General features: G+C 30.6%; 3 protein-coding genes across 6 annotated transcripts; all 3 read left to right on the top strand.

Moving 5' to 3' along the window:
• Window positions 1–3,259: 3,259 nt before the first annotated feature.
• On the top strand, window positions 3,260–3,813 carry LOC102596307 (uncharacterized). The gene is made up of 2 exons (XM_006345555.2): window positions 3,260–3,492; window positions 3,574–3,813. Exons 1-2 carry the CDS (start codon window positions 3,310–3,312, stop codon window positions 3,811–3,813), a joined length of 423 nt encoding a protein of 140 aa, XP_006345617.1. The 5' UTR covers window positions 3,260–3,309.
• A 184-nt stretch (window positions 3,814–3,997) lies between these two features.
• Window positions 3,998–5,590, top strand: LOC102595978 (putative late blight resistance protein homolog R1B-17). Its single transcript, XM_006345554.2, has one exon. It carries the CDS (start codon window positions 3,998–4,000, stop codon window positions 5,588–5,590), a length of 1,593 nt encoding a protein of 530 aa, XP_006345616.1.
• Window positions 5,591–5,824: 234 nt separating this feature from the next.
• Window positions 5,825–23,710, top strand: LOC102594974 (uncharacterized). Of its 4 annotated transcripts, none has more exons than XM_015307912.1 (30): window positions 5,825–6,283; window positions 8,383–8,517; window positions 8,622–8,880; window positions 8,958–9,054; window positions 9,157–9,281; window positions 9,374–9,455; window positions 9,540–9,666; window positions 9,749–9,906; window positions 9,984–10,287; window positions 10,371–10,421; window positions 16,189–16,326; window positions 16,446–16,716; window positions 16,791–16,887; window positions 16,996–17,120; window positions 17,212–17,296; window positions 17,380–17,509; window positions 17,591–17,748; window positions 17,820–18,123; window positions 18,200–18,250; window positions 18,884–19,024; window positions 19,142–19,412; window positions 19,487–19,583; window positions 19,700–19,824; window positions 19,915–19,999; window positions 20,084–20,213; window positions 20,295–20,452; window positions 20,521–20,824; window positions 20,900–20,950; window positions 21,096–21,343; window positions 23,072–23,710. In XM_015307912.1, exons 1-29 carry the CDS (start codon window positions 5,846–5,848, stop codon window positions 21,315–21,317), a joined length of 4,719 nt encoding a protein of 1,572 aa, XP_015163398.1. In that variant the 5' UTR covers window positions 5,825–5,845; the 3' UTR covers window positions 21,318–21,343; window positions 23,072–23,710. The 4 variants fall into 4 exon arrangements, with proteins under 4 accessions (XP_015163398.1, XP_006345613.2, XP_015163399.1 ...); XM_006345551.2 differs by having other exon boundaries at window positions 21,093–21,343; XM_015307913.1 differs by lacking the exon at window positions 21,096–21,343.
• Window positions 23,711–23,993: the final 283 nt, after the last annotated feature.

The following is a 23,993-nucleotide window of genomic DNA, read 5'->3' as shown; positions in this document are numbered from 1 at the left end:
TCCAAAGGTGAAGTCATATTCGTTCTTTCTTCCGAGGATTTGCTTTCTACTATAGTTCCGTTTCTCTTGTGCGTGTGTTTGGAGGTCGGCATTTGGTTTTATACCAGCCTAGTTTTACATATCTCTTTTCACTTTCATGGAAACCTTTGATGTTATAGCTTACTTGTCGGGTTAAGTTTCAAAACATAATAATATTTGAAATGCATATTTGCTCCCCTCAAGTTTGTTCCATGTTTTTCTCGCTTTATTTTTATTTTTATGGCATAACTGATTAAAATAAGGAATTAGTTTAGTTCGAGATTTCCTTAATACCGTGTTGCTAGTTATTCCATCCCGCACCTTATAACTCGATATTATTTGTCTTGATTTCTTTATGGATTTTACTTCGAAAACTTTGCCTCGCTATCGTGTCAATTTTCATGCTTGCCGTTTGGTAGCTTCTTGAGAAAATATGGATGACCACTTTAAAAAAGAAAAAAAAAAAGAAAAAAGAAAAAAGAGTTAGAATCAGCAATGGATTGCTATTTGAATAATTGACTTTTAGCTTATTTTGCCCAAATTTTAAGTCACGTATGTTACCTTCTTTGCCATATTTGTTGAGACCTCTCATTCCTGTAAGATTTATTTTATTTTATTATTTATTTTGGGCTAAACACTACCTGCTATGTTTGTTCCTAAATCTTGTTTTAAGAGTCCAAAAGGTATTAGGAGTGTTTTCTTTCCAAGTTACTCAAGCTACTGACTATAGGATAGTTAGCAATTTTCATTAAAGTCATCTAGATTCTTGCTTAGCGTAGCTTACTTTGAGTGTATGTCGATTACATGAGAATTTTAAATTATTTACTTAGTTACAATTTTGAGACATATGAAGAATACTAATCCTTATCATTTTTGTGGCATGTGATACTATCCGAGTCCTCTTGGACTCCTATCTTCTCCCCCATATTTCGGGTGGGCCGTAAAGGCCCACATCCACTTATTTCTCTGTCGAGTCCAAATAGCTGGTGTACAGGTCAAAAGAAGTAGGACAATGCCGGAAATTAAATCTTCAAGCTCCGGAAAAGCCGAAAACAGGCTGATATACCTGCTATATACATCGATATACGGTCAGAAAATATCATATACAGGGAAAAACGTGAGAACTACAGGTGAAAAGTGCAAAAACACGAAGTTCAAATAAAATTACAGGTCCGGGAGTTCGAGAATTAGCGGTGTACATGGTGTATACCTCGAATATACACTTTGTGCTTATCATGATCAAGGAAGATGGGAAAAGGGCCAAAGCCCAATGAATTATTACTTCTTTTTTTGCAGATTTGGAAATTTGGGCAAAAGCCCAAATTCAATATATTCCTCTTCATTTATTTGTTTATCTATTTGTTGATTGACTAACGTTTTATTTATTTTTATGGTTAAATTTAATTAAATCCCAAAGATAGCCATTTCGATTTTATATATATAAAAAAAAAAACACAAATATTTATTTATACATATTCTTATTACCTAGCTTCTATTTTAATTTTGGTATTGTCAACACTTAGGTTATTCCCCTTTAGAAAAATTCCCCTTTAGTTCTATCCTCCTTAAGATAATTGTACAACAATAATAATAATGAGAATAATAATAATAAAAATAATAATAAATATATAAATAAAAAATAGTCATAAATGAGTTCATTTACTTAGTTAAAATTTTAAAAATAGTTAAAATAAATGTGTTCTTTTACTTAGTTAAAATCTCAAAATTAGTCAAAGTCGTTATGAGTTCTTTTGTTTAGTTAAAATTTTGAAATTAGTCAAAATCATTTTTAGTCAAATCGCCGGTCAACCGCAAGTTAGCGGGTATTCTGAGGGCTTAACACCTTCTCGGAATGTACATTGAACTTCGAACCCTTATTTTTAAATTGATTTTATCTGTTTAAATCTTTTGAAAACTTTAAGTTTTTTCTTGATTTTTACTATAAAAAAAAATTAAGTGGCGACTCTGTTCTTTTGGAAATTCGATTTCTCTTAAATCATAAGTTTGATCGATTTTTCGAAAACCTAGTCATTTTTCTTTTATTTATATTTTCCTAATAAAACAGGACCCTTAACTTGGATGAGGAAAAACGTGGGTAGGCCTATTGGGTAAGGAAAAGACCAAAATACCCTTTCCTTAAACTGATGAAAAGCTTTAACTAGATAAGCTTCAGCCATAACTTTTTACTCGGAGCTCGGAATTTAGCAAACTTGGCAGCGTTGGAAATCGGACTCAAAGAACTTCGATTTGATACGTCATGGGCCACCTAACTCTTTATTTACTAAAAGGTATGATCGTTTGAAGTTTGGATGCCACGTAAATCAAAACTAAACTGATGGTAGCCCGAGGTGTTACAACGTAGTTGAGACGCGTGGAAGATGTTTGGATGCCACGTAAGCCAAAAAGGTGTACAAAATTACAAAAAAAAAAGGGTTAATTGAGGTAATAGAACCTTAGTTTAGTTAAGTCGTGTCTCTGAAATTTCGGTCATTGTCTAGAAATAGTTGTGCCTTATCCCTTAAATATAATCTCAGCATATAATTAATAGAAAGATTAATTTTTTCCAACTTCCAACCGTTCACCACCACAATTACATACCCCGTAATTCCCTAAACTTAGGCTGATTAATGCTAGTTTAAACTGGCTGCATTTTGTGGTCATTTGTCAACAAACCCATCAATTACTTAATTAAAGATAATGATAAAAGTTTAGTGCCCTACAATTATAAAATACAAAAGAAATACCCTCACTGAACATCTCACATGCCTAGTAGTATTAATTAAGTGAAACAATTTGATTTTCTTGTTTTTTAATGTAAAGTGTATTGGATTATGTTCTCACCCATCATCTCTTTTAATTAAACAAATGATAACAGGTAAGTGCACTATGTCTTTGTCCCCCATTTAGAAAAAGGTGGAGATAAAAAAATTTGTTAGCTGTGTCTTAATTTATATGAGTTAGTTTGACTTGATTCAAAGTTTAAGAAAAAATTAAAGATTTTTGAAATTTATGGTCCAAAATAAGTCATAGATATTTATGTGGCTAGAAATCATTTTATATGAATATATTGAAGTTAAATTGTTATTAAATATAAAAACGTATTTTTTTTAGACTGACTAAAAAGAAAAGTAAGGGACATGGGGAGTAAATCATTTGGACAAAGCATCTTAGCCTAATAATGACAAAGCAGAGAGATGGATTAAATATGCAAAGGCTCTATATTTTAGTTATTCCAGCAAATTGCAATAATTGTTATTCTGTCTATCAAACTCTTTCTGCTCTGCAAGAGAAATGGCTTATGCTGCTATTTCTTCACTTAACTATACATTGAACGAACTCTTGAAACCTAATCAATCTTTGGTTTGTCAATGTTGTACACAACAACATATTCAATCTGTCTATCAAACTCTGTCTGATCTACAAGATTTCCTTGAGGATAAGACAAAGGAAGCCAAAGATATTGTAACTCTTAAGGTATGTAAATTCACTAGTATAATTATCTAAATCCTGCTATGATGCTATATGTATATTAATTTATCGAGTTTCAATTTCAAGGTGATAGAAAAGAAGATCACAAGTGTAGTATACAAAGCAGAAGATAGAGTTGATACAAGTCTAAGAAGGATCATTCTAGCAATCCGTGAGGACAAGCGGGAAAAAGCTTGTAAATCCTTTTATAAAGAATTGTTGAAAGTGGAAGAACAAATTTATTTTCTCAACAAAGAGGTGATGTTGATCGAGTTTAACAACCATGGAAACAAATCTCCAGAATTAGAAATAACCCAAAGATATTGAAACTCTTAAGTTTATAGAAAAGAGGATCAGGGATGTGATATATGAAGCAGAAGATAAAGTTGATTCAAGTCTAAGAAACATCATTCTAGCAGATTGCACAGAGAAGAGAGAAGGGGCTGCGAAATTCTTCAACGAAGAGTTGCTAAAAGTGGAAAAAGATGTTGATTCTCTCAATAAAGAGGTGATGTTGATCGAGTTTAACAACCATGGAAACAAATCTCCAGAATTAGAAATAACTTCATTCTCAGCAGAAAAAGGTAGAGTTGAGGAGAATACCATTATTGGGATGGAGGATGACTTCAACACCATATTTGATCGCCTCATTTCCCAAAGAAACGAGTTAACTGTCATACCAATTTTTGGTATGGGCGGTATAGGTAAGACAACTCTTGCCAGAAAAGTTTATGATGATTCATATATTCGTTCTCGATTTGATAGACATGCATGGGTCACTGTCTCCAATGAATACAATAAGAGACAAATGCTTCTTGAACTTGTCTATTCAATTACTGGAAGCAATCAAGAAATGATGAGTGATGATCAACTAATGGTCAATGTGTATAGAGGTCTTAAGGGTAGGAGATTTCTAATTGTCATAGATGATATTTGGAGTAACGAGGCATGGAAAAAAATGAAAAGAATATTTCCAAATGATGACAAAAAAAGTCGAATTCTAATAACCACCCGGCTCAAGTATGTTGCTGATTATGTCAGCTGTCCTGATTTTCCACCTCATAGGAAGTCTTTTCTAAGTCTAGAAGATGGTTGGAGTCTATTCACAGAAAAATTATTCAAAAAAGATCCATGTCCTCCTCACCTAGAAGAAATAGGGAAGCATATTGTACAACAATGTCGAGGTTTACCTCTCTCGGTTGTTGTCGTTGCTGGACTTGTTGGAAAAATGGACCCAACACATGATAATTGGAAGAAGGTTGAGAAAAATCTGAACTCATTCTTTGGTACAGTATCCGAACGGTGCCAATCAATTCTTTCTCTGAGTTACAGTTACTTGCCCCAACATTTGAGGGCTTGTTTTCTCTACATGGGAGGTTTTCCTCAAGATAGAGAGATTAATGTTTCCAAATTGATTAGACTATGGATTGCTGAGCAATTCATAAAGGAAAGAAGAAATAAAAGGTTAGAACTAGTGGCAGAGGAGTATCTAGAAGAGTTAATTGATAGAAGTCTAGTTTTGACGGGTAAACAAAGGGCTAATGGAAGAATGAAAACTTGCAAAATTCATGATCTTCTGCGCGAACTATGCCTAAGTGAAGCTCATACTGAAAATGTTGTGCATGCCATGAACGGGAATGTCCTCATGTCCATGGAAGGCATAGATGATCCACGACGAGTGATTGTTCTGTCTAAACATGAAGAGAAGCATGTTTATCGTACAAGGCATAGCAGTGGTAGAACAACTATGACCCGCACCTTTATTTCAATGCCATCTTCTGGTTTATATTTTCCAAAAGGGATTTATTTTTGTGTTTCACAGTTGAAGTTGATTAAGGTGTTAGACGTATTATTAATTGATTACGATTTCTCTTGGATAATACCTCAACTTGTACATTTGACATATGTTGCTGCAAGAATTAAGGGAGTTGTTTCACTAGACAAATTGAGAAATCTACAGACCATAATTCTTATGAGTCTTAAAATGGCAGTGTTGAATCACCCACTAGATATTTGGAGATTGTCAAGGTTAAGACATGTGGATATTCGATGGCCATTATATATATCTAATCCTCAAAACCAACCTTTGTTACTATCACTCTAATCCTCGAAAAACCAACCTTTGTTACTCAATCACTCTAATCCTCGAAAACAACCTTTGTTACTCAACCACTTGGAAACACTTCATCTCCATAACTCTCCTTTTGTTGCGAAAATCATAGAAACAACTCCCAACCTAAGAAAGCTAAAGATTTCACATTTTTCTGACCATCCTGACTGGTTTTCTACTCTTCTTTTTCTCAAACGTCTAAAGAAGCTGGAAACACTAATCATATGTGCAGGAGCAAACATCGATCTGATGAGTTTCTCTATGGATATTTTTCCTCCTAATCTCAGAAAGGTGACATTATCATTTACTTTTATACCATGGGAAGTTATGGACTTGCTGGCTGATTTACCCAATCTTGAGGTGCTTAAAGGGTATGATGCATTCAAAGGAACAGAGTGGATACTAAATGAAAATGTTGTGTTTCGGAAATTAAAATATCTACCGATTCTAGACGCAGATCTGAAAAGATGGGAAGCTCATAGTGATAATTTTCCTATGCTTGAGCAACTAATACTGCATCGCTTCCGTGTTCTCCAAGAGATTCCTGACAGTATTGGAGAAATAATGACACTAAAATTCATCGAAATTAAAAATTGTGGTCCTACAGTTGTCAGTAGTGCAAATAAAATTCAACAGGACCAAGAAAGTTGGGGAAATTATGACCTTCAAGTTCAAATTACTCCTAAGGTATGTTAACTAGTACTCCCTCCCTCCCTAAATCCTAATTACTTATCTTTTTTTTTTCCATAGTTGTCTCTAATTACTTGTCCATTTTGACAAATCAAGAAACGATAATTTTTTTTACCTATTATACCCTTAATTAATTAATTTTAAAAAAGTAGAATTTTTTAAAAATCTTAAGTTTTTAATTTATCTACTTTATAATTAATAGAGAAAAAATGGTAAACTCACTATGTCAATAATTGTTTTCTTAATAAATGTATCAATTCAAAAGTGAACATGTAATTAGGGACGGGAAGAGTAGTATTTAGTCTTACTCCCATCTTCTTTTATTTTTCTTAACAACGATATTGTCTGGACCATTTTACTTATGATGATTCTTTAAAATTTTCAAAATAAATTAATAATATGAAATAATATAATTATATTATAGGTGAGGCAAAAGTGCCACTTGTCGAATCACAATTAATCTTCAAGGTTCAGTTTTTTTTGAAATATTATAAATGTGATTTTATTTAATATTAGAATCATCTTTTGCATATTTTGACTAATTATCTGTCACCTCTCACTACTGACAAAACTAGGTAAAACACTGCTCACGATACTTTTTTTTTTTAAAAAAAAATAATCACATTTATACTTTCAAATAGAATTGTCTCTACTGAGTTATAAATGTGATTTTAAAAAAAAGGAAAACAACACGTCAGAAACCAATAAATTATCTCACGTTTAGATTGTTTATATTTTTTACAAAAATGTATTTTTTTCGAAATAATTTAAAATGTCAACACCACAATAAATTATGATTTAATATTTATAAATAAATAAAATGTGTCCGCACCACAAATATTCTTAAAATTTCATTTTTAAAAATATCAATTTATTAGATATTAATAATCAAATTTGTTTTAATAAAAGTCACGTGTCATCAAATGATAAATTCTCGGATTTTCAGTTTGTTCAAATTTTGTTTTAAAAATTTACATTTTATATTTTGGATTTTTTTTTTTGACAAATATCAGCATTCAAAAAATTTAAAATTCAATATTTTAAAAATAAATAAAACATGTCATCACCACAAATATTTCTCTTTTTTGATTTTATTTCCTTAACTAAAAATTGGTTAATGACAATATAAAATTTATTAGACAGTTTTAAAAGTTTCAATTACACTACCATCACTATTTATGTGAACTTAAATTCTTTATAAACAATTAATGCCTTTTTTGTTATTATTTAGTTAAATTGATATTTGTTTGTGCTTATTTCAAAATTTAATATTTAAATAAAAATGTACAATTTAAAAATTACTCATTAAACACTTACTACTTAACAAGTTCATAAACTAATCATTAATCACTTTTTTAAAAATAAAATATTATTTTAAAATTACAGCCTAAATATAATAAATTCTTTCAAATTTCTGCTATTTTACAGTATTAATATTCAACTAATAATTCTTATTTGATTCTAAGCACTTAGATTGATTTTTATTTTTTTATTACAATTCAAATAAAATTATCTCTAAAAAAGCATTAATGCCACAATTCTACATGAATGATATTACTTTCAATCTATCAGTTTTTAATATTTTTTAAAAATTAAAGAAGACCACGACTTAAATAATACTCCCTCCATCCCATTTTATGTAAGGTAGTTTGACTCGGTACGGTGTTTAAGAAAGAAATGAAAACTTTTAAAATTTGTGGTCCAAAATGAATGATAGAAATTTGTGTGACTGTAAATCATTTCATTAAGGGGTAAAGAGACATTTTATAGTTAAATTGTTACTTAATATAAAAATGTGTCAATCTTTTTGAGACTGACTAAAAAGGAAAATAAGTCACATAAATTGAGACAGAGGGAGTACGTTTTAAGAGTTTCTCTATAAATTTATTATAATTACATGTGATTACAAAAAAAAAAACGGTTCCATGACTACGCAATTACCATCCACTTTAACACAATTTTATAATCACTCAAAAATTGTTTTTCATTGCACATAGAATTTATATATATCGTTTATTATGTCATATATATATCACTTATCATGTTAAAACTTAACAGTGTTTTGCCTAACACCAAAAACTATTATGGCTTTATAGTTAATTACAATCTCAGAAATTTCAAGCAAATCGACACAATGTATTTTGAAAGTTCGTGTTGTTCGAATGTGGCTATCAAATAGATACAAGTCAGGAATACCTCTTTCAATACAGTTGGTTTTGCAAGATGAAAAGGTAATTTCTATAATTGATTATTTAACGTTATTCAATTTCTCGACATATTATTATAACTTTAATATTAAGAAATTGTATATTAACATAACAAAAAATTTATGTAGGGTGATCATATATCTGCATCAATTGTAGGGTCTGCAGTTAAGTATTTGAAGGACAAGATTCAGGAACTTGGTTTATATGAGATGAACAACTTTATTGTAGCCAATTTCACCACTTCGACACACAAACACAGGCTGATATTTACACAAAATACAATTGTGACAGAAATATCCGATGCATTATTTCATATGAATATCTTTAATTTGCGCACTTTTGATCAATTGACAACTCAACATAATGTGGATGAGGCTGTACTATTCGGTAATTACTTACTATTATTCAATTCATAATATGTTTCATTTACAATATAATTATACTAATCTATATTATTTATATAGATGTTATTGGGCAGGTTGTCACTTATGGACCAATTCAAATAGACGAAAAAGCAGAGAACACCCGTTGTAATATGACAGTTGTATTAGAAGATGATAAGTAAGCCTTATAATTAATTATTAATTTCATTTTATCACCACTTCTTTAAATTTATTATGTTCATAATATACTAATTACTAATAATATAATTGACTAACACAGAAAAAATAGGCTTTGCACAACTCTATTTGATGAATTGACAGATCAAATCCGACCTCATCTATGTGGATCTGCAAATGAACCATTGATTATTGTTTTGCAATTAGTGAAGGCTTTCAAATTTAGAGGTATGATCATTGTAAAATAAATAATTCAGGTTATTATTATTATTCTTATTACGAATAAAACTTGACTGACATGGTTAACAAACAATCAACAGAAAACTACTATGTTCATAGTTGTCGGCAATCCAAACTTTGGATAAATCCTAATCTACCTCAGCCTACTGATTTTAAAAATAGGTTTGACATCATCTTCATATTATGTATCATATAATTTTTTTGCAATTAATTTATACAACTTATATGTTTTGAGTAATTTTGCAGATTAGTTGCATCATCTGGTTCGAAACATGAGAGAATTTTTCAGACAAATTCACAACATATTTCGGATGAGTTGTCGAAAGGAATTGTGCCTTTTAAATTTCTTAGTGATTTAATTGAATGCACAAAAGTACGTATAATATAATATTGATGCATTGCTTTATTTACAATTTCTAATTTGTATATTAAATTGCATTATTATTCTTTTAAAGGAATCTGCCTATTGGATTGCTGCAAAAATTGTTTGTTTGAAACTTGATCATGGATGGTCATACTTGGCTTGCAACATATGTTTTACACGGGTGGACCAAGAGGGAAATAAATATTATTGTTCAGAATGCAATAAGGAAGTAAAATATGTTATTCACAGGTTTGTATAAACAATTAATAAATTTTAATTTTAATTTCAATTAATATTCTGTAACACAAATATATTATGATTTTCAGGTACAATCTTCAAATGTATGTTATGGATGGAACTGCATTTATATCATTATTTCTTTTGAATAGAGAGGCTTTACAACTAGTAGGAAAGTCCGCAAAAGAATTAAATGAAGGATTACTTGAAGATGTTGAATGCTCTTATCCAAGCGAGCTTGATGATTTAATTGAGAAAAAATTCATGTTCAAGGTTAGGAATAAGGAATTAAACATTAAAGGAAAGGATCTCTCTTATGAAGTTGTTAGGTTTACTGATGATGAAACTCTTCTAAAGACATATTGTCATCCTTCGATTCAAGACATTTTGAATGTAAGTGTCTTTATCACAATTTTTTTTTTAAAAAATAATCTTCATAAAATTTTATAATTATGACTAATTAATTGTTCAAACAGGATTCATCCTTTGATTATGGACAAAGCTCTGATAGAGATAAACATTTTGAGGTAATATATCATAAGCCAAGTTTCATTTAGTTTAATTATTAACAATGTTTGCAACCACTGCTATTCTATGTGGTTAATTTATTTTGGAACTCCCATAAAAAAAATAACATTTTATAGTGTGGTTTATCGTTAACCAGAGATTTAGTACTTTAGAAATCTTAAAACCCCATTATTGATTCTAAAAAAATGTTGAAGAAGATAATGTGAGTCTTTTTTATTTGACTAAATTATTTAGTCGAGATCACTTGTGTTAGTGTGAAGGCAATATTTTTAATTTGATATCTTCTAGAGTAAACTTGGAGGAGTGATTTTAGGGTGTACATGACCGGATAGGTTTGGGTTTTTCAAATATCAAACCAAACCTTTTGTGTAAAATTTTTAAATTTATAAACCAAACTAATAAACCTCGATTTTTTTTTCCAGGTTTTTAGATTTTTCCGGTAAAGTATTCATACAAACATATTATTAACTTGTGCTCCAAATATTTCTTTATAATTCCAGCCAAAAAACAACTATCTAAGGTGTTTCTTAAACTATACGCTCTAATATCAAGTTTGTCATTCCCCGGATCTACACCCTAGAGGTGACCAACACTCGAGAACCATTGTTGATCCCCAAAAAACCCCTTGGCCTGGCTAACTATGATACATATGACTCAATAGAATATGTGGAAGCTTTAATAGATGGGCATTTAAAATTAGAGAACTTAAAACCATTATTTGAAAAATACTTAATATAAATAGTAAACGTTTAACAAAAACATCTAAGAAAGTACTAAAACTATCTAACTTAGTCTGTCCATGAAGCCTTTACTGTCTAAAGATAGGTGACAGGACAAGACCCGTGACACCTCAAAGTACTTCTAAAACCAAACAATAAACTGGAGTCCTCCAAAAGTAATAAGGTCTTACCAGAATCTGACGAACAAATGAAGTAATCTCAACGGAACGCGTATTGATGATCCTAAGTACCTGAATCTGCATCATGAAATGATACAAGTCGAATGACATCAGTACATTGAATGTACGGTATGTACTAAGGCTGAATAAAATAAATAACTGAACTAAAAGAGATTGAAAGTGTAGCCTGAACATGATGTAAAGTCATTTAAACTTTACAATATAAGATATGCAATAGAAGCAACATAAAAATAATGTAATATACTTTTTTGGGGAGTTTCTCTAATCGACAACCATCACTTTGAGCCTAGCGATGATACAACGTCCTGTCCACATGTCCAAAGTCATTATATACTTTGCCGGGGTATAGGACAACAACTATAAACTATGGATCCATTGAATGTGCCTTCTAAGAGGCAGTGGAGAGTAGCCTAAAAGTCGGTACAATTCTATCCTATATTGGCTACGTAGTTCATTAGGCTTGAGTTAAAATGTACTCTTACCTAAATCGGTGCTCATTACTATTCCCAAATTAGTCAATATCAATTATGCTCAATAACCCTTTTTAGGGAAATGACCTTTACTTTACTTTACAGAAATGTTTTTTAGAAAACAATTTATGCTCTTTTCGAAATAGTGCCTCTTTTGTGAATGTAAAATAAAAAATTTGGAACCATTTATGTTCCTTTAAAACCCTTTTCAATGATGCTTTAAAATTACTCTTGGACTTTATTTAAATTTCAAAATCAATGCATGGAAAATACTGGTTCGAATATTGTTAGCAAAAACTCAATAAATAGGATTCATGTAGAAATACAAACATGAACAACAATTCAAGAATCGCAATGCATAAAATATTGCAATCTCATAAATGAGAATTTAGAACCCGGAACAAGAACATAACTCATATCAAGAATTTCATGAAACTGAGGGCAAAACCCTAGATTGAACTTTCTACTGATTGAATTTAGATGTAGGACATAGGGACGAACTTAGTCCATCAATGAGTAGCCTTGAATACCTTAAAAGCTCCATAAATCTTGAAGAAGAACCATAACATGAAGAAGAACGATCAAGAAAACCTTTCTTGAGATTCTTGAATTAGTTTCTTGAAAATCCTATGACCAATAATTATGCTTTCTATTAATGTATGAAGGATTTTGAGTTGGAATGTTTGAAATCATTGGAGAAGGACTAACCTTGAAAAAGAATCTTGAATAAGACTTGAAAGAATCTTGCTTGAAAGTATTATGCTTTGATTTTATTTAGGGTTTTGCCTTGAGGTTTGAGAGAGAAGAGAATAGGGAATTAAGAGACGAAAATCTAATTGTTTAGGTCCTTTTAGAAGTCAAGAAATTCATTTAGGATTTTCCTAGGGGTAAGAAGACAAAAACAACGCTTTTTAGTGTTTTTTCACCGGCCAAAACGTCACTGCACACATCAAATTAGTACAATGATCATAACTCTTTACTCCAAACTTTAAATTATGGAAACTTGGTGGTGTTGGAAAGAAGACTGAAATAACTTTAACTTGATAGGTTATGGGCCACCTAACTCTTAGCTAGCGTTTGACCATAGATTTTCAAATATTTTTGGCAAATATTATTTGAGTGAAAATTTGGGTGAAATTTCACCATGTGTTTGACCATAGTATTTGATTTTTAAATATTCTTGGCAAATATTATTTGGGTGAAAATTTGGACGAAATTTTATCATGTGTTTGGCCATAGTATTTGGGAAATATATTTCACTTTTTTAGAAAAATATGATTTATATCCATAAGTTTTTAAAATTATCAAAACTAACCATAAGTTTGTATTACAAGTCAATTGGATCTTCGTTGCAACAAATAACAAGTAGTGTCCATGACACTGGATCAATGTGGTAGTTTGGAGTGAGTGCAACAATCATCATTCCATACATCGTGAAGTAGACAAAGCACATGACTTTGTTACCCTGAGCCGATTGTTCATCATTTTCATCAACAACGATATCATCACTTTCATATTCATTGAATATTTCATCACTACTTTGGTGTTCACGTAAAAAATTATGTAATACAACGCAAACAACTACTATAGAGGGTGTTTTTATAAAAGATAAAAGTTTGGTGTAAAATTACAATTTTTAAAAGATCCCAAATAATGAGATTTGACCCAAATACTAGAAAAAACTAGTATTTGGGAATTTGGGATATTTGCCAAAAAATATTTGCCAAATAATGGCAAATTGTATGGACAAACACTGTTTGCCAAAATTTTCCCCAAATATTACTTGGGAAATCTATGGCCAAACAGGTCCTTAATATCTTAAGAGATATGGTTATTTGAATTTGACCCAAGTAAAATCTTATATCGAAACTCAATCAGTAAGGAAACTTTCAACTCAATTTTGTGCAAAGGAGATTCTTATAGCCTTAATTAGGTGTAAAAACGTTGGGGTTTAGGTTTGGAAAGTGTGGAAAAGACTAAAATAGCCCCTTTTAAAAAGCAGATAGAAGTCTTCTACGGAAGGCCATCTATGGTCCATACAATAGTCTACGGATCGTAAACCCTCTCGTAGGAACATGCTGAGTTTTCTTGATTTCTGAAGTTGGGGTCTACGGAACCATTCTATGCCCTATAGGAACTTTGACGGGCTGTCCTGCTACTAGAAAGGTATTTCAGGACTTGATTCCACAAGGCCTTTTACGGACCGTAGAAGCTTATACAATCCATTTTTCGGTTCTTGAAACTTAGACTTGAGAACCAACTTTCTAGGGCCTAGTTCCACGAATTCTTCTACGGTACATAGATACTTATACTGGCCATAAATGCCTTCTGTTGCACCAGAATGCAGAAAATTTTCAAGGTTTGATTTGGGTTAGAACATTTGAGGTGTTACATTAGGTCTGAAAATAGATTTTAATTTCATGGAGCCTGCTTCTGTGGCTTGCTAAAGCACCTTGATTCTCACTATAACGGCCTCAACTTTTTAGCACGAACAATTTTTGGTAAAATAATCATAACATTTTAATCCGAATTTGAAATGATGTAAACTTGGTGAAGTTGGAAACAAACTCATAGACCTTTAATTTGATATGTCATGGACCACTTAATTTATTATAGGTTGAGAGAGATGATCGTTTGAAGTTGACCGTAGTTTTTGGTAAGGACACTTTAAACTTACTTTGTGATAGAAGCAGTGTATGACCTTAATTCATAATTAATGCACTCACATACCATCCTAACCCTGTGAAGATTGAGATTTGTATACCTTTACTGCATATGTTTTTAGTAACGATGGAGTAGGTTAATACAATTTGATTAGAATATTACAAAACTGTAATTTGCTAAAAATTTCCAAATGTCAACACCCTAAAAATTGTGATTTAATAATTTTAAATAAATAAAACGTGTCAGCACCACAAATAATCTCAAAAATTAATTTTTAAAAATAAATTTATTAAATTTTAATTATCAGACTTTTTTTTAATAAAAGTCGAATGTCATCAAATAATAAATTCTCATTTTTCAATTTGTTTAAATATTTCTTAAAACGTATAACAATTTTATATATTTTTTTTAAAATGACGAAGGTCAGCAGTCAGCACCCTAGAAATTGTGATTTAATAATTTTAAATAAATAAAACGTATCAGCACCACAAATAATCTCAAAAAATAATTTTTTAAAATATCAATTTATTAAATTTTAATTGTCAGACTTTTTTTTAATAAAAGTCGAATGTCATCAAATAATAAATTCTCATTTTTCAATTTGTTTAAATATTTCTTAAAACGTATAACAATTTTATATATTTTTTTTAAAATGACGAAGGTCAGCAGTCAGCACCCTAGAAATTGTGATTTAATAATTTTAAATAAATAAAACGTATCAGCACCACAAATAATCTCAAAAAATAATTTTTTAAAATATCAATTTATTAAATTTTAATTGTCAGACTTTTTTTTAATAAAAGTCGAATGTCATCAAATAATAAATTCTCATTTTTCAATTTGTTTAAATATTTCTTAAAATGTATAACAATTTTATATTTTTTTTAAAAAAAATGACGAAGGTTAGCAGTCAGCACCCAATTTTTAAATAGAATAAATAAAACGTGTCATCACCACAAATATTATTCTTTTTTTGTTTTATGTCAAACAAAAATTGGTTAATAACAATCTGAATTATATATTAGACAATTTTACAAGTTCCAATTAAACTACCACTACTACTTATGTGAACTTTAACTATTTATAAACAATTACTAAGTTCTATTTTGGTATTATTTCATTAAATTAATATTTATCTATTCTTATTTTACCATTTCAAAATAAATAAACAATTTAAAAGCTACCTATTAAACACCTACAACTTAACAAGTTTAAAATAATCATTAATACGTTTTTCTTATAAAATAAAATATTACTTATTAAAAATCACATTATAGATATAATAAAATTCTTTGATTTTTTTTAATTTTACAATATTAATATCCAACTAAATATTTCTTATTGATTCTAAGCACCGAAACTGAAATTTGTTTATTATTATTAAAATTTAAATAGAAATTATCTCATAAAAAACATTAAAGTCACAATTCTACACAAATTGTATTACTTTCAATCTATCAGTTTTCAATATTTTAAAAAATTAAAGAAAATCACAATATAAATAATATGATTTGATGGTACCTTTATAGATTTAAAATTATTGCATGCGATAAAAAAAAGTTTCATCACTACTTATTAACTATCCACTTTAACACAATTTTATAATGACTTAAAAACTATTTCTTACTACACGTTTGATTTATTATATATTGTTTATCACGTCAAATTATGACATTATTCTGAATAGCACCAAAAACTAACATGGTTTTACAGTTTAATACAATATCAGAAATCTCAAGCAAATCAATGCAATGGATTTTGAAAGTTCGTGTTATTCGAATGTTGATAGTGCCGGATAAACACAAGTCAAAATTACCTTTTTCTTTAGAGTTGATTTTGCAAGATGAAAAGGTAACACTTTTATAATTGCTTTACCTATTTAACAATATTCAATCTCTCGACATATTATTATTACTTTAATGCTATGCATATTATATATCAACATAACTAAGAAATTTGTTTCAATTTAGGGCGATCGTATACATGCATCAATTGGAAAGTTTATAATTAAGTGTTTCAAGGATAAGATTCAGGAACTTGGTTTATATCAGATGGAATACTTTGTTGTAGCTGCAAATTGCGCAAAATTAAAGAGTTCAAAACACAAGCACAGACTAATATTTACAAAGAACACAATTGTGACGGAATTACATGATTCATTATTTCATATGAATATTTTTAATTTGCGCACTTTTGATCAATTGACAAATCAAGAGAACATGGATGAGACTGAACTATTCGGTAATCGATCACTCACTATTACTCAATTCATAATTTGTTTTGCATAAAATTGTACTAATCTATATTATCTATAGATGTTGTTGGACAGGTTGTCTCTTATAAACCATATAAATTCAGCAAGGAAGAAGATAATGATGATTGTTTTTTTAAAGTTATACTAGAAGATGATAAGTAAGCTTTGTCATTAATGTTTAATCTTATTTTATCATCATTTCTTTAAATTTATTATGTTTATTGTATATTCATTAGATATAAGTCACTAACAATCTACTAACACAGGAAAGATAGGCTTTCAACAATTTTATGGAGCAAACATGCGTATCAAATTCAACCTCATTTGTGTGAGTCTGCAGATGAACCATTGATTGTTGTTTTGCAATTAATGATGGGTCACAAAATAAGAGGTACGATCATCGTAAAATAAATGAAGTTGATAATTCAAATTATCATTGATGTATATAAAAATTGACTAACATTGAAGAAAAAAATCAACAGAAAACTACTATGTTCATAGTTGTTGGGATGAAACGAAACTTTGGATAAATTCTAATCTGCCTCAGCCTACTGATTTTAAAAACAGGTTAGACGACATATTTATATTATCTATCAAAAGTTTTTTTTTTCTAAATTTATACAACTTATATGTTTTGAATAATCTTGCAGATTAGTTGCATCATGTGGTCCAAAATTTGAGAGGATATTTCAGACAAATCCACAACAATATATTTGGGATGAGTTGTCTAAAGGAATTGTGCCTTTTAAATTTCTTAGTGATTTAATTCAATGCACTGAAGTGAGTTTAATATATTATTGATTAATTACTTTATTTACTTTTTCTAATTGGTATATTAAACTAAATTTGATGTGTGCAAAGGAATCTGCCTATTGGATTGCTGCAAAAGTTGTTTATTTGAAACTTGATCATGGATGGTCATACTTGGCATGCAACAAATGTTTCACAGAGGTGGACCAAGAGGAAAACATATATTATTGTTCAAAATGCAATGAAGAAGTAATATCTATTATTCACAGGTTTGTATAAACAGTAACAAATTTAAATTTCAATTATACTATTCTGTAACACAATATATTAAAATTTTCAGGTACGATCTTCAAATGTATGTTACGGATGGAACTGCAATTATATCATTATTGCTTGGGAATAGAGAAGCTTTACAACTAATAGGAAAGCCTGCAAAAGAGTTAAATGAAGGATTACTTGAAAATGTTGAATGTTCTTATCCAAGTGAGCTTGATGATTTAATTGAGAAAAAACTCATGTTCAAGGTTAGGAATAAGGAATCAAACATTAGCAAAAATGATGATGTCTATAAGGTTATTGAGTTTACTAATGATGAAACTCTTCTAAAGAAGTATTGTCAACCTTCGATTCAAGTCACTTTAAATGTAAGTGTCTTTATCTTAAAAAAATATCTATAATTTTCATATCATTTTTTAACTATGACTTAAATTATCCAAACAGGATTCCTCCTTTGATTATGGACAAAGCTATGGTGGAGACAAACATTTTAAGGTAACATATTTTAAGTTATGTTATTCTACGGGGTTAATTGTTTTTTGGTATTATTTCATTAAATTAATATTTATCTATTCTTATTTTAAAATATCAATTTAAATAAACAATTTAAAAACTACCTATTAAATACCTACTACTCCATAAGTTTAAGATAATCATTAATAAGTTTTTTTTTTCAAAAAAAAAATATTACTTATTAAAAATCACATTGTAGATATAATAAAATTCTTTAATTTTTTGTTATTTTACAATATTAGTATCCAACTAAATATTTCTTATTGATTCTAAGCACCTAAAATGAAATTTGTTTTTGTGATTTAAATTTAAATAGAAATTATCTCAAAAAACATTAAAGTCACAATTCTACACAAATTTTATTACTTTCAATCTATCGGTTTTCAATATTTTAAAAGATTAAAGAAAATCACAATATGAATAATATGTTTTGATGGTACCTTTATAGATTTAAAATTATTGCATGCGATAAAAAAAGTTTCTTTACTACATATTAACTATCCACTTTAACACAATCTTATAATGACTTAAAAACTATTTCTTACTATACGTTTGATTTATTATATATTGTTTATCACGTGAAAAATAACACCGAAAACAAACATGGTTTTACAGTTTAATACAATCTCAGAAATCTCAAACAAATCGATGCAATGGATTTTGAAAGTCCGTGTTATTCGAATGTACTGGATGGTGCCGGATAAATACATGCCAAAATTACCTTTATCTTTACAGTTGATTTTGCAAGATGAAAAGGTAACTTTTATAATTGTTTTACCTATTTCACAATATTCAATCTCTCGACATATTATTATTACTTTAATGCTATGCATATTATATATCAACATAACTAAGAAATTTGTTTCAATTTAGGGCGATCGTATACATGCATCAATTGGAAAGTTTATAATTAAGTGTTTCAAGGATAAGATTCAGGAACTTGGTTTATATCAGATGGAATATTTTGTTGTAGCTGCAAACTACTTTGGAAGAAAGAGTACAAAACACAAGCACAGCCTAATATTTACAAAGAACACAATTGTGACGGAATTACATGATTCATTATTTCATATGAATATTTTTAATTTGCGCACTTTTGATCAATTGACAAATCAAGAGAACATGGATGAGACTGAACTATTCGGTAATCGATCACTCACTATTACTCAATTCATAATTTGTTTTGCATAAAATTGTACTAATCTATATTATCTATAGATGTTGTTGGACAGGTTGTCTCTTATAAACCATTTAAAACCAACAAGGAAGGAGATAATGATAAGCGGTTATTTAAAGTTGTACTAGAAGATGATAAGTAAGCTTTTTCATTAATGGTTAATCTTATTTTATCCAAACTTGCACCACTTTTTTAAATTTTCATGTTTGTTGTATATTGATTAGATAGAAGTTACTAACAATCTACTAACACAGAAAAAATAGGCTTTCAACAATTTTATGGGGCAAACATGCGTATCAAATTCAACCTCATTTGTGTGAATCTGCTGATGAACCATTGATTGTTGTTATGCAATTAATGCAGGTTCGCAAACTAAGAGGTACGATCATCGTAAAATAATGAAGTTGATAATTTAAATTATCATTGATGTGTATAAAAATTGACTAACATTGCATAAAAAAATCAACAGAAAACTACTATGTTCATAGTTGTTGGGATGAAACGAAACTTTGGATAAATTCTAATCTGCCTCAGCCTACTGATTTTAAAAACAGGTTAGACGACATATTTATATTATCTATCAAAAGTTGTTTTTTTTCTAAATTTATACAACTTATATGTTTTGAATAATCTTGCAGATTAGTTGCATCATGTGGTCCAAAATTTGAGATGATATTTCAGACAAATCCACAACAATATATTTGGGATGAGTTGTCTAAAGGAATTGTGCCTTTTAAATTTCTTAGTGATTTAATTCAATGCACTGAAGTGAGTTTAATATATTATTGATTAATTACTTTATTTACTTTTTCTAATTGGTATATTAAACTAAATTTGATGTGTGCAAAGGAATCTGCCTATTGGATTGCTGCAAAAGTTGTTTATTTGAAAATTGATCATGGATGGTCACACTCGGCTTGCAAGAAATGTCTTACAGTGGTGGACCAAGTGGAAAACAGATATTATTGTTCAAAATGCAATAAAGAAGTAATATCTATTATTCACAGGTTTGTATAAACAGTTAACAAATTTAAATTTCAATTAATATATTGTAACCCAATTATTAAATTTTCAGGTACAATCTTCAAATGTATGTTACGGATGGAACTGCATTTATATCATTATTGTTTTTGAATAGAGAGGTTTTTCAACTAATAGAAAAGCCCGCGAAAGAGTTAAATGAAGGATTACTTGAAAATGTTGAATGTTCTTATCCAAGTGAGCTTGATGATTTAATTGAGAAAAAACTCATGTTCAAGGTTATGATTGAGGAATCAAACATTAGCAAAAAGGATGATGTCTATAAGGTTATTGAGTTTACTAATGATGAAACTCTTCTAAAGAAGTATTGTCAACCTTCGATTCAAGTTACTTTAAATGTAAGTGTCTTTATCTTAAAAAATATCTATAATTTTCATATCATTTTTTAACTATGACTTAAATTATTCAAACAGGATTCCTCCTTTGATTATGGACAAAGCTATGGTGGAGACAAGCATTTTGAGGTAATATATTTTACGTCAAGCAATAGTTAGTTTAATACTTAACAGTTTCTGCAGCCACATTAAGTTAAGTTATTCTACGTGGTTAATTTAATTTCAAAATTCCAAAAGAATAACGTTTTATAGTGTGGTTCGTCGTTAATAGAAGACTAAGGCCGCTCGGAGGGCATCTATCATTGATGAGGAGTTGCGGCAGCAGAGGATTAGAGAGATTGGTGTTGGTGCCTCTAGTAGTGTGAGCACCACTGATGGTGTGGTGAGGGTAGATGTTAACACTATTGAGGGTGTTGAGACTGATGCGGGCACTACTGAGGGTGACCCAATTTTTAATCCAGCGGGCTTCGGGAAAACGGACCCACCCACTTGTTGATAGGTCTTCGGCGCTATGCGCCACAGGTTTGCTTCACCCGATCCTTTATTCTTTACTTTTTGTGCATTGGGGACAATTGCACTCTATTTTATTGGGGGTGGGGTAAATGGATTGTGAGTGATAGGGTGAAGTCTGAGTAACCCAACTCATAATCCTCTCTTGGGGTTTTCTTGCTTGGGTTTTTTTCCCCCAAGAGACTGTCTTAATTTCTGTTGAACCGGCATGTGTATGAATGTATGTGTAGGAGTAGTGACAAATAAAAGAATGATGGCATGAAAGAAAAGCATGATAAAAATGATCCCTGTCAAAAAATGTTGAATTGTACTGAATCTATGGTCTTGATGAGTTGAATGTGTTGGATCCAAATGTGGCATGATAAGAATCGATTTGACCTCATGACTTAAGCTAAAAACTTGAACTGGGCAATTTGATAATTTGATAATGAAACAAGGTGCCAAGAGTGTGACACGATAGTTGAATGTTCAGACAATTTTGTGCCAATCTAGAACTTGCCCCGTTGGTCCTGCTAGGATAATCTAGGCTAGAAGTTGGGAAGTGATCATAGGCCATTGTTCAAATTAGTCCACTTAATCCTAAAATGATCTAACCAAATGGTAGCATTATTCCCTTATGATCCAAATATTTGAGCCTAAAATTGACCATTTCTTTTGATTCACCTAACTCACCTTCCCTTAAAATATTGTCTTGGCCCCGGTCCCTTCTTGGGCATGTGCACCTTGACTTAGGCCAAAAGCCTAAATTGAGGGTGGTTGAGTCAAAAGTGACCTTGATCTTGGCCTTGGTTTGACATCGGACATTGTGTACCTCAACTAATGCAAAATGCATAAGTTGAGGGTGGCTATGAAAGAGGAAACCAAATGAAAAAAGGGTATGAAAAGAGTTGTGTGTTGAAAAGAGGAAAAAAGAAAGTGGATGTGACTTTGTGCAAAAAGAATCAAAAGATAAGTGTTGAAAGAAATCAAAGAAAAATGAAGTGAAAGAAAAAGAAGAAAGTGAGAAATAAGAGTCATAAAGTCAAAAGTCACATCCATGTTGCAAATAGTTAAGGGAAAGAAAGTGAAATGAAAAGATGCCAAAGATAGGTCAAGGAAGAGGTAAATAGCCAATATAATGTCAAGTAGGGTAGAAAGTCACTAAAAAGTACCCAAATGTACCACACCTGACCCTGAGCCTACGTTACAAGCGAAGAAAGACCTATAGTGATCCTAGCAACTAGTTTGGAGAGTCTAAGAAGTGAAAATAAGGGCAAGCCTATGGTATTGAGCACTAACTGTACTTGAAGTTACTTCTGAGCGAGAGTGTTGAATGAACCCTTGTATTCAAAATTTTATTCATTGTGTGAAAAAGGGATTTCGTTTGAAGTAAGGGAACTAGTTACATTGTCGAAAAGTTGGTACCCTGGTGATAGTGAAACAGTGTATGTTGTGTGTCTTTTGGTCAATCTTTGTCATATCTTGATCCGCATGAGTTAGCTTGTTGAGTCTAAGAGAAAATATTTGCACTGAAAGAGTGGGATGGATTGAAATAGCCATGTGATTGCTTGAGTTTGTATGTTTGCTTCTACACAAGTGTCGTTTAGAGTTTAGTGCGTCGCTTGAGGACAAACAACGAATTTAAGTTGAGGGTGTTGATATACCGTGAGTTTACATTATTTTTAATACATTTCACTTAAGAGTTGTGTGTGTTTAGGGCCATTTTGTATTATAATTAATGTGTTTGTGTTATAATTATAGGAAATAGGCTTGGACGAGGTTAAGAGAGACAACAACTGAAATTTTGCAGAAGGAGCCACCTACGGAAGTGACCTACAGATCGTAGGTCCAGTCACGCTCCTTAGGTGGGTGGCGTAGATGGAGCATTAGGGAAGTCTTGACCAAGTGTGGAAACAGAGGCCATTGACAGACCTTAGGTCGACCCACGGGCCGTCCTGCACATCTGTCGTTTGTATCAGAGATTTTGAGTTCCAGTACCTGATGAGAAGTTCTAAGTGTGGAGCCACGGAAGGGGACTCTGCACAACCGTCGTTTGCATCTGAAAGTTGAAGGTTCCAACCTCTGTGGAAAAATTCTAAGTCCTGAGCTACGAAAGAGACCTACGGACCGTAGGTCGATCTATGGTCCATAGGTCAGTCTGGTCGATTAAAGCCGCATCCAATAGTTTATTTCCTTATTCGTTTCCATTTTGTTTAGGATAATGTTTTCTATAAATAGGGTATGTAAACCTCGTTTTTGGAGGTTAGACATTGTTGTTAACTCTTAGTTCTTGGTATTTTCTTGGGAATTAACTTGCAAACTCTAGCAATTTGATTTCCTAAATTCGGTTTATAGAGATTCTTGCTTTCAATTTCAATTGGAGATTACGGGTTTCTTCTACTCATTACGTAAGTTCATGAATTTTTCTTCTAAAAATATGAATTATGTTCTTGTTAGCATGGGTAACTAAATCCACAACTAGGGTTGTAGGAACCATGAGCGATTAACAAAATATGAATAGTAACTAACTAATTCTTGAATAGTGTTGTTGCATGCATTGATAATTCTTTTGTTTAGAAGTCTTTTTAACGGTGGCCAACGTTACAACTCGCCTTGTTGCTACTTGTCGGACCAAGGAGGTAGTTAATATGAAAAGAATTATCAATGGAGATTTATTGTGATG

Source organism: Solanum tuberosum, unplaced genomic scaffold (genome assembly GCF_000226075.1).
Source record: "Solanum tuberosum cultivar DM 1-3 516 R44 unplaced genomic scaffold, SolTub_3.0 scf00069, whole genome shotgun sequence".
Classification (NCBI taxonomy): Eukaryota; Viridiplantae; Streptophyta; class Magnoliopsida; order Solanales; family Solanaceae; genus Solanum; species Solanum tuberosum.
The sequence above is the reverse complement of the archived record's forward strand: the minus strand, read 5'-3'. Positions and strand labels throughout refer to the sequence as shown.

Bases quoted from the DNA above. Each gene is read 5' to 3' on its own strand.
- LOC102596307 (XM_006345555.2), top strand. From the start codon at position 3,310: ATGGCTTATGCTGCTATTTCTTCACTTAACTATACATTGAACGAACTC. The intron at 3,493-3,573 runs GTATGTAAATTC...TTCAATTTCAAG, and splicing joins AAGATATTGTAACTCTTAAG to GTGATAGAAAAGAAGATCAC.
- LOC102595978 (XM_006345554.2), top strand. From the start codon at position 3,998: ATGTTGATCGAGTTTAACAACCATGGAAACAAATCTCCAGAATTAGAA.
- LOC102594974 (XM_006345551.2), top strand. From the start codon at position 5,846: ATGAGTTTCTCTATGGATATTTTTCCTCCTAATCTCAGAAAGGTGACA. The intron at 9,055-9,156 runs GTAAGCCTTATA...TGACTAACACAG, and splicing joins GTTGTATTAGAAGATGATAA to AAAAAATAGGCTTTGCACAA. The intron at 16,327-16,445 runs GTAACACTTTTA...GTTTCAATTTAG, and splicing joins TGATTTTGCAAGATGAAAAG to GGCGATCGTATACATGCATC.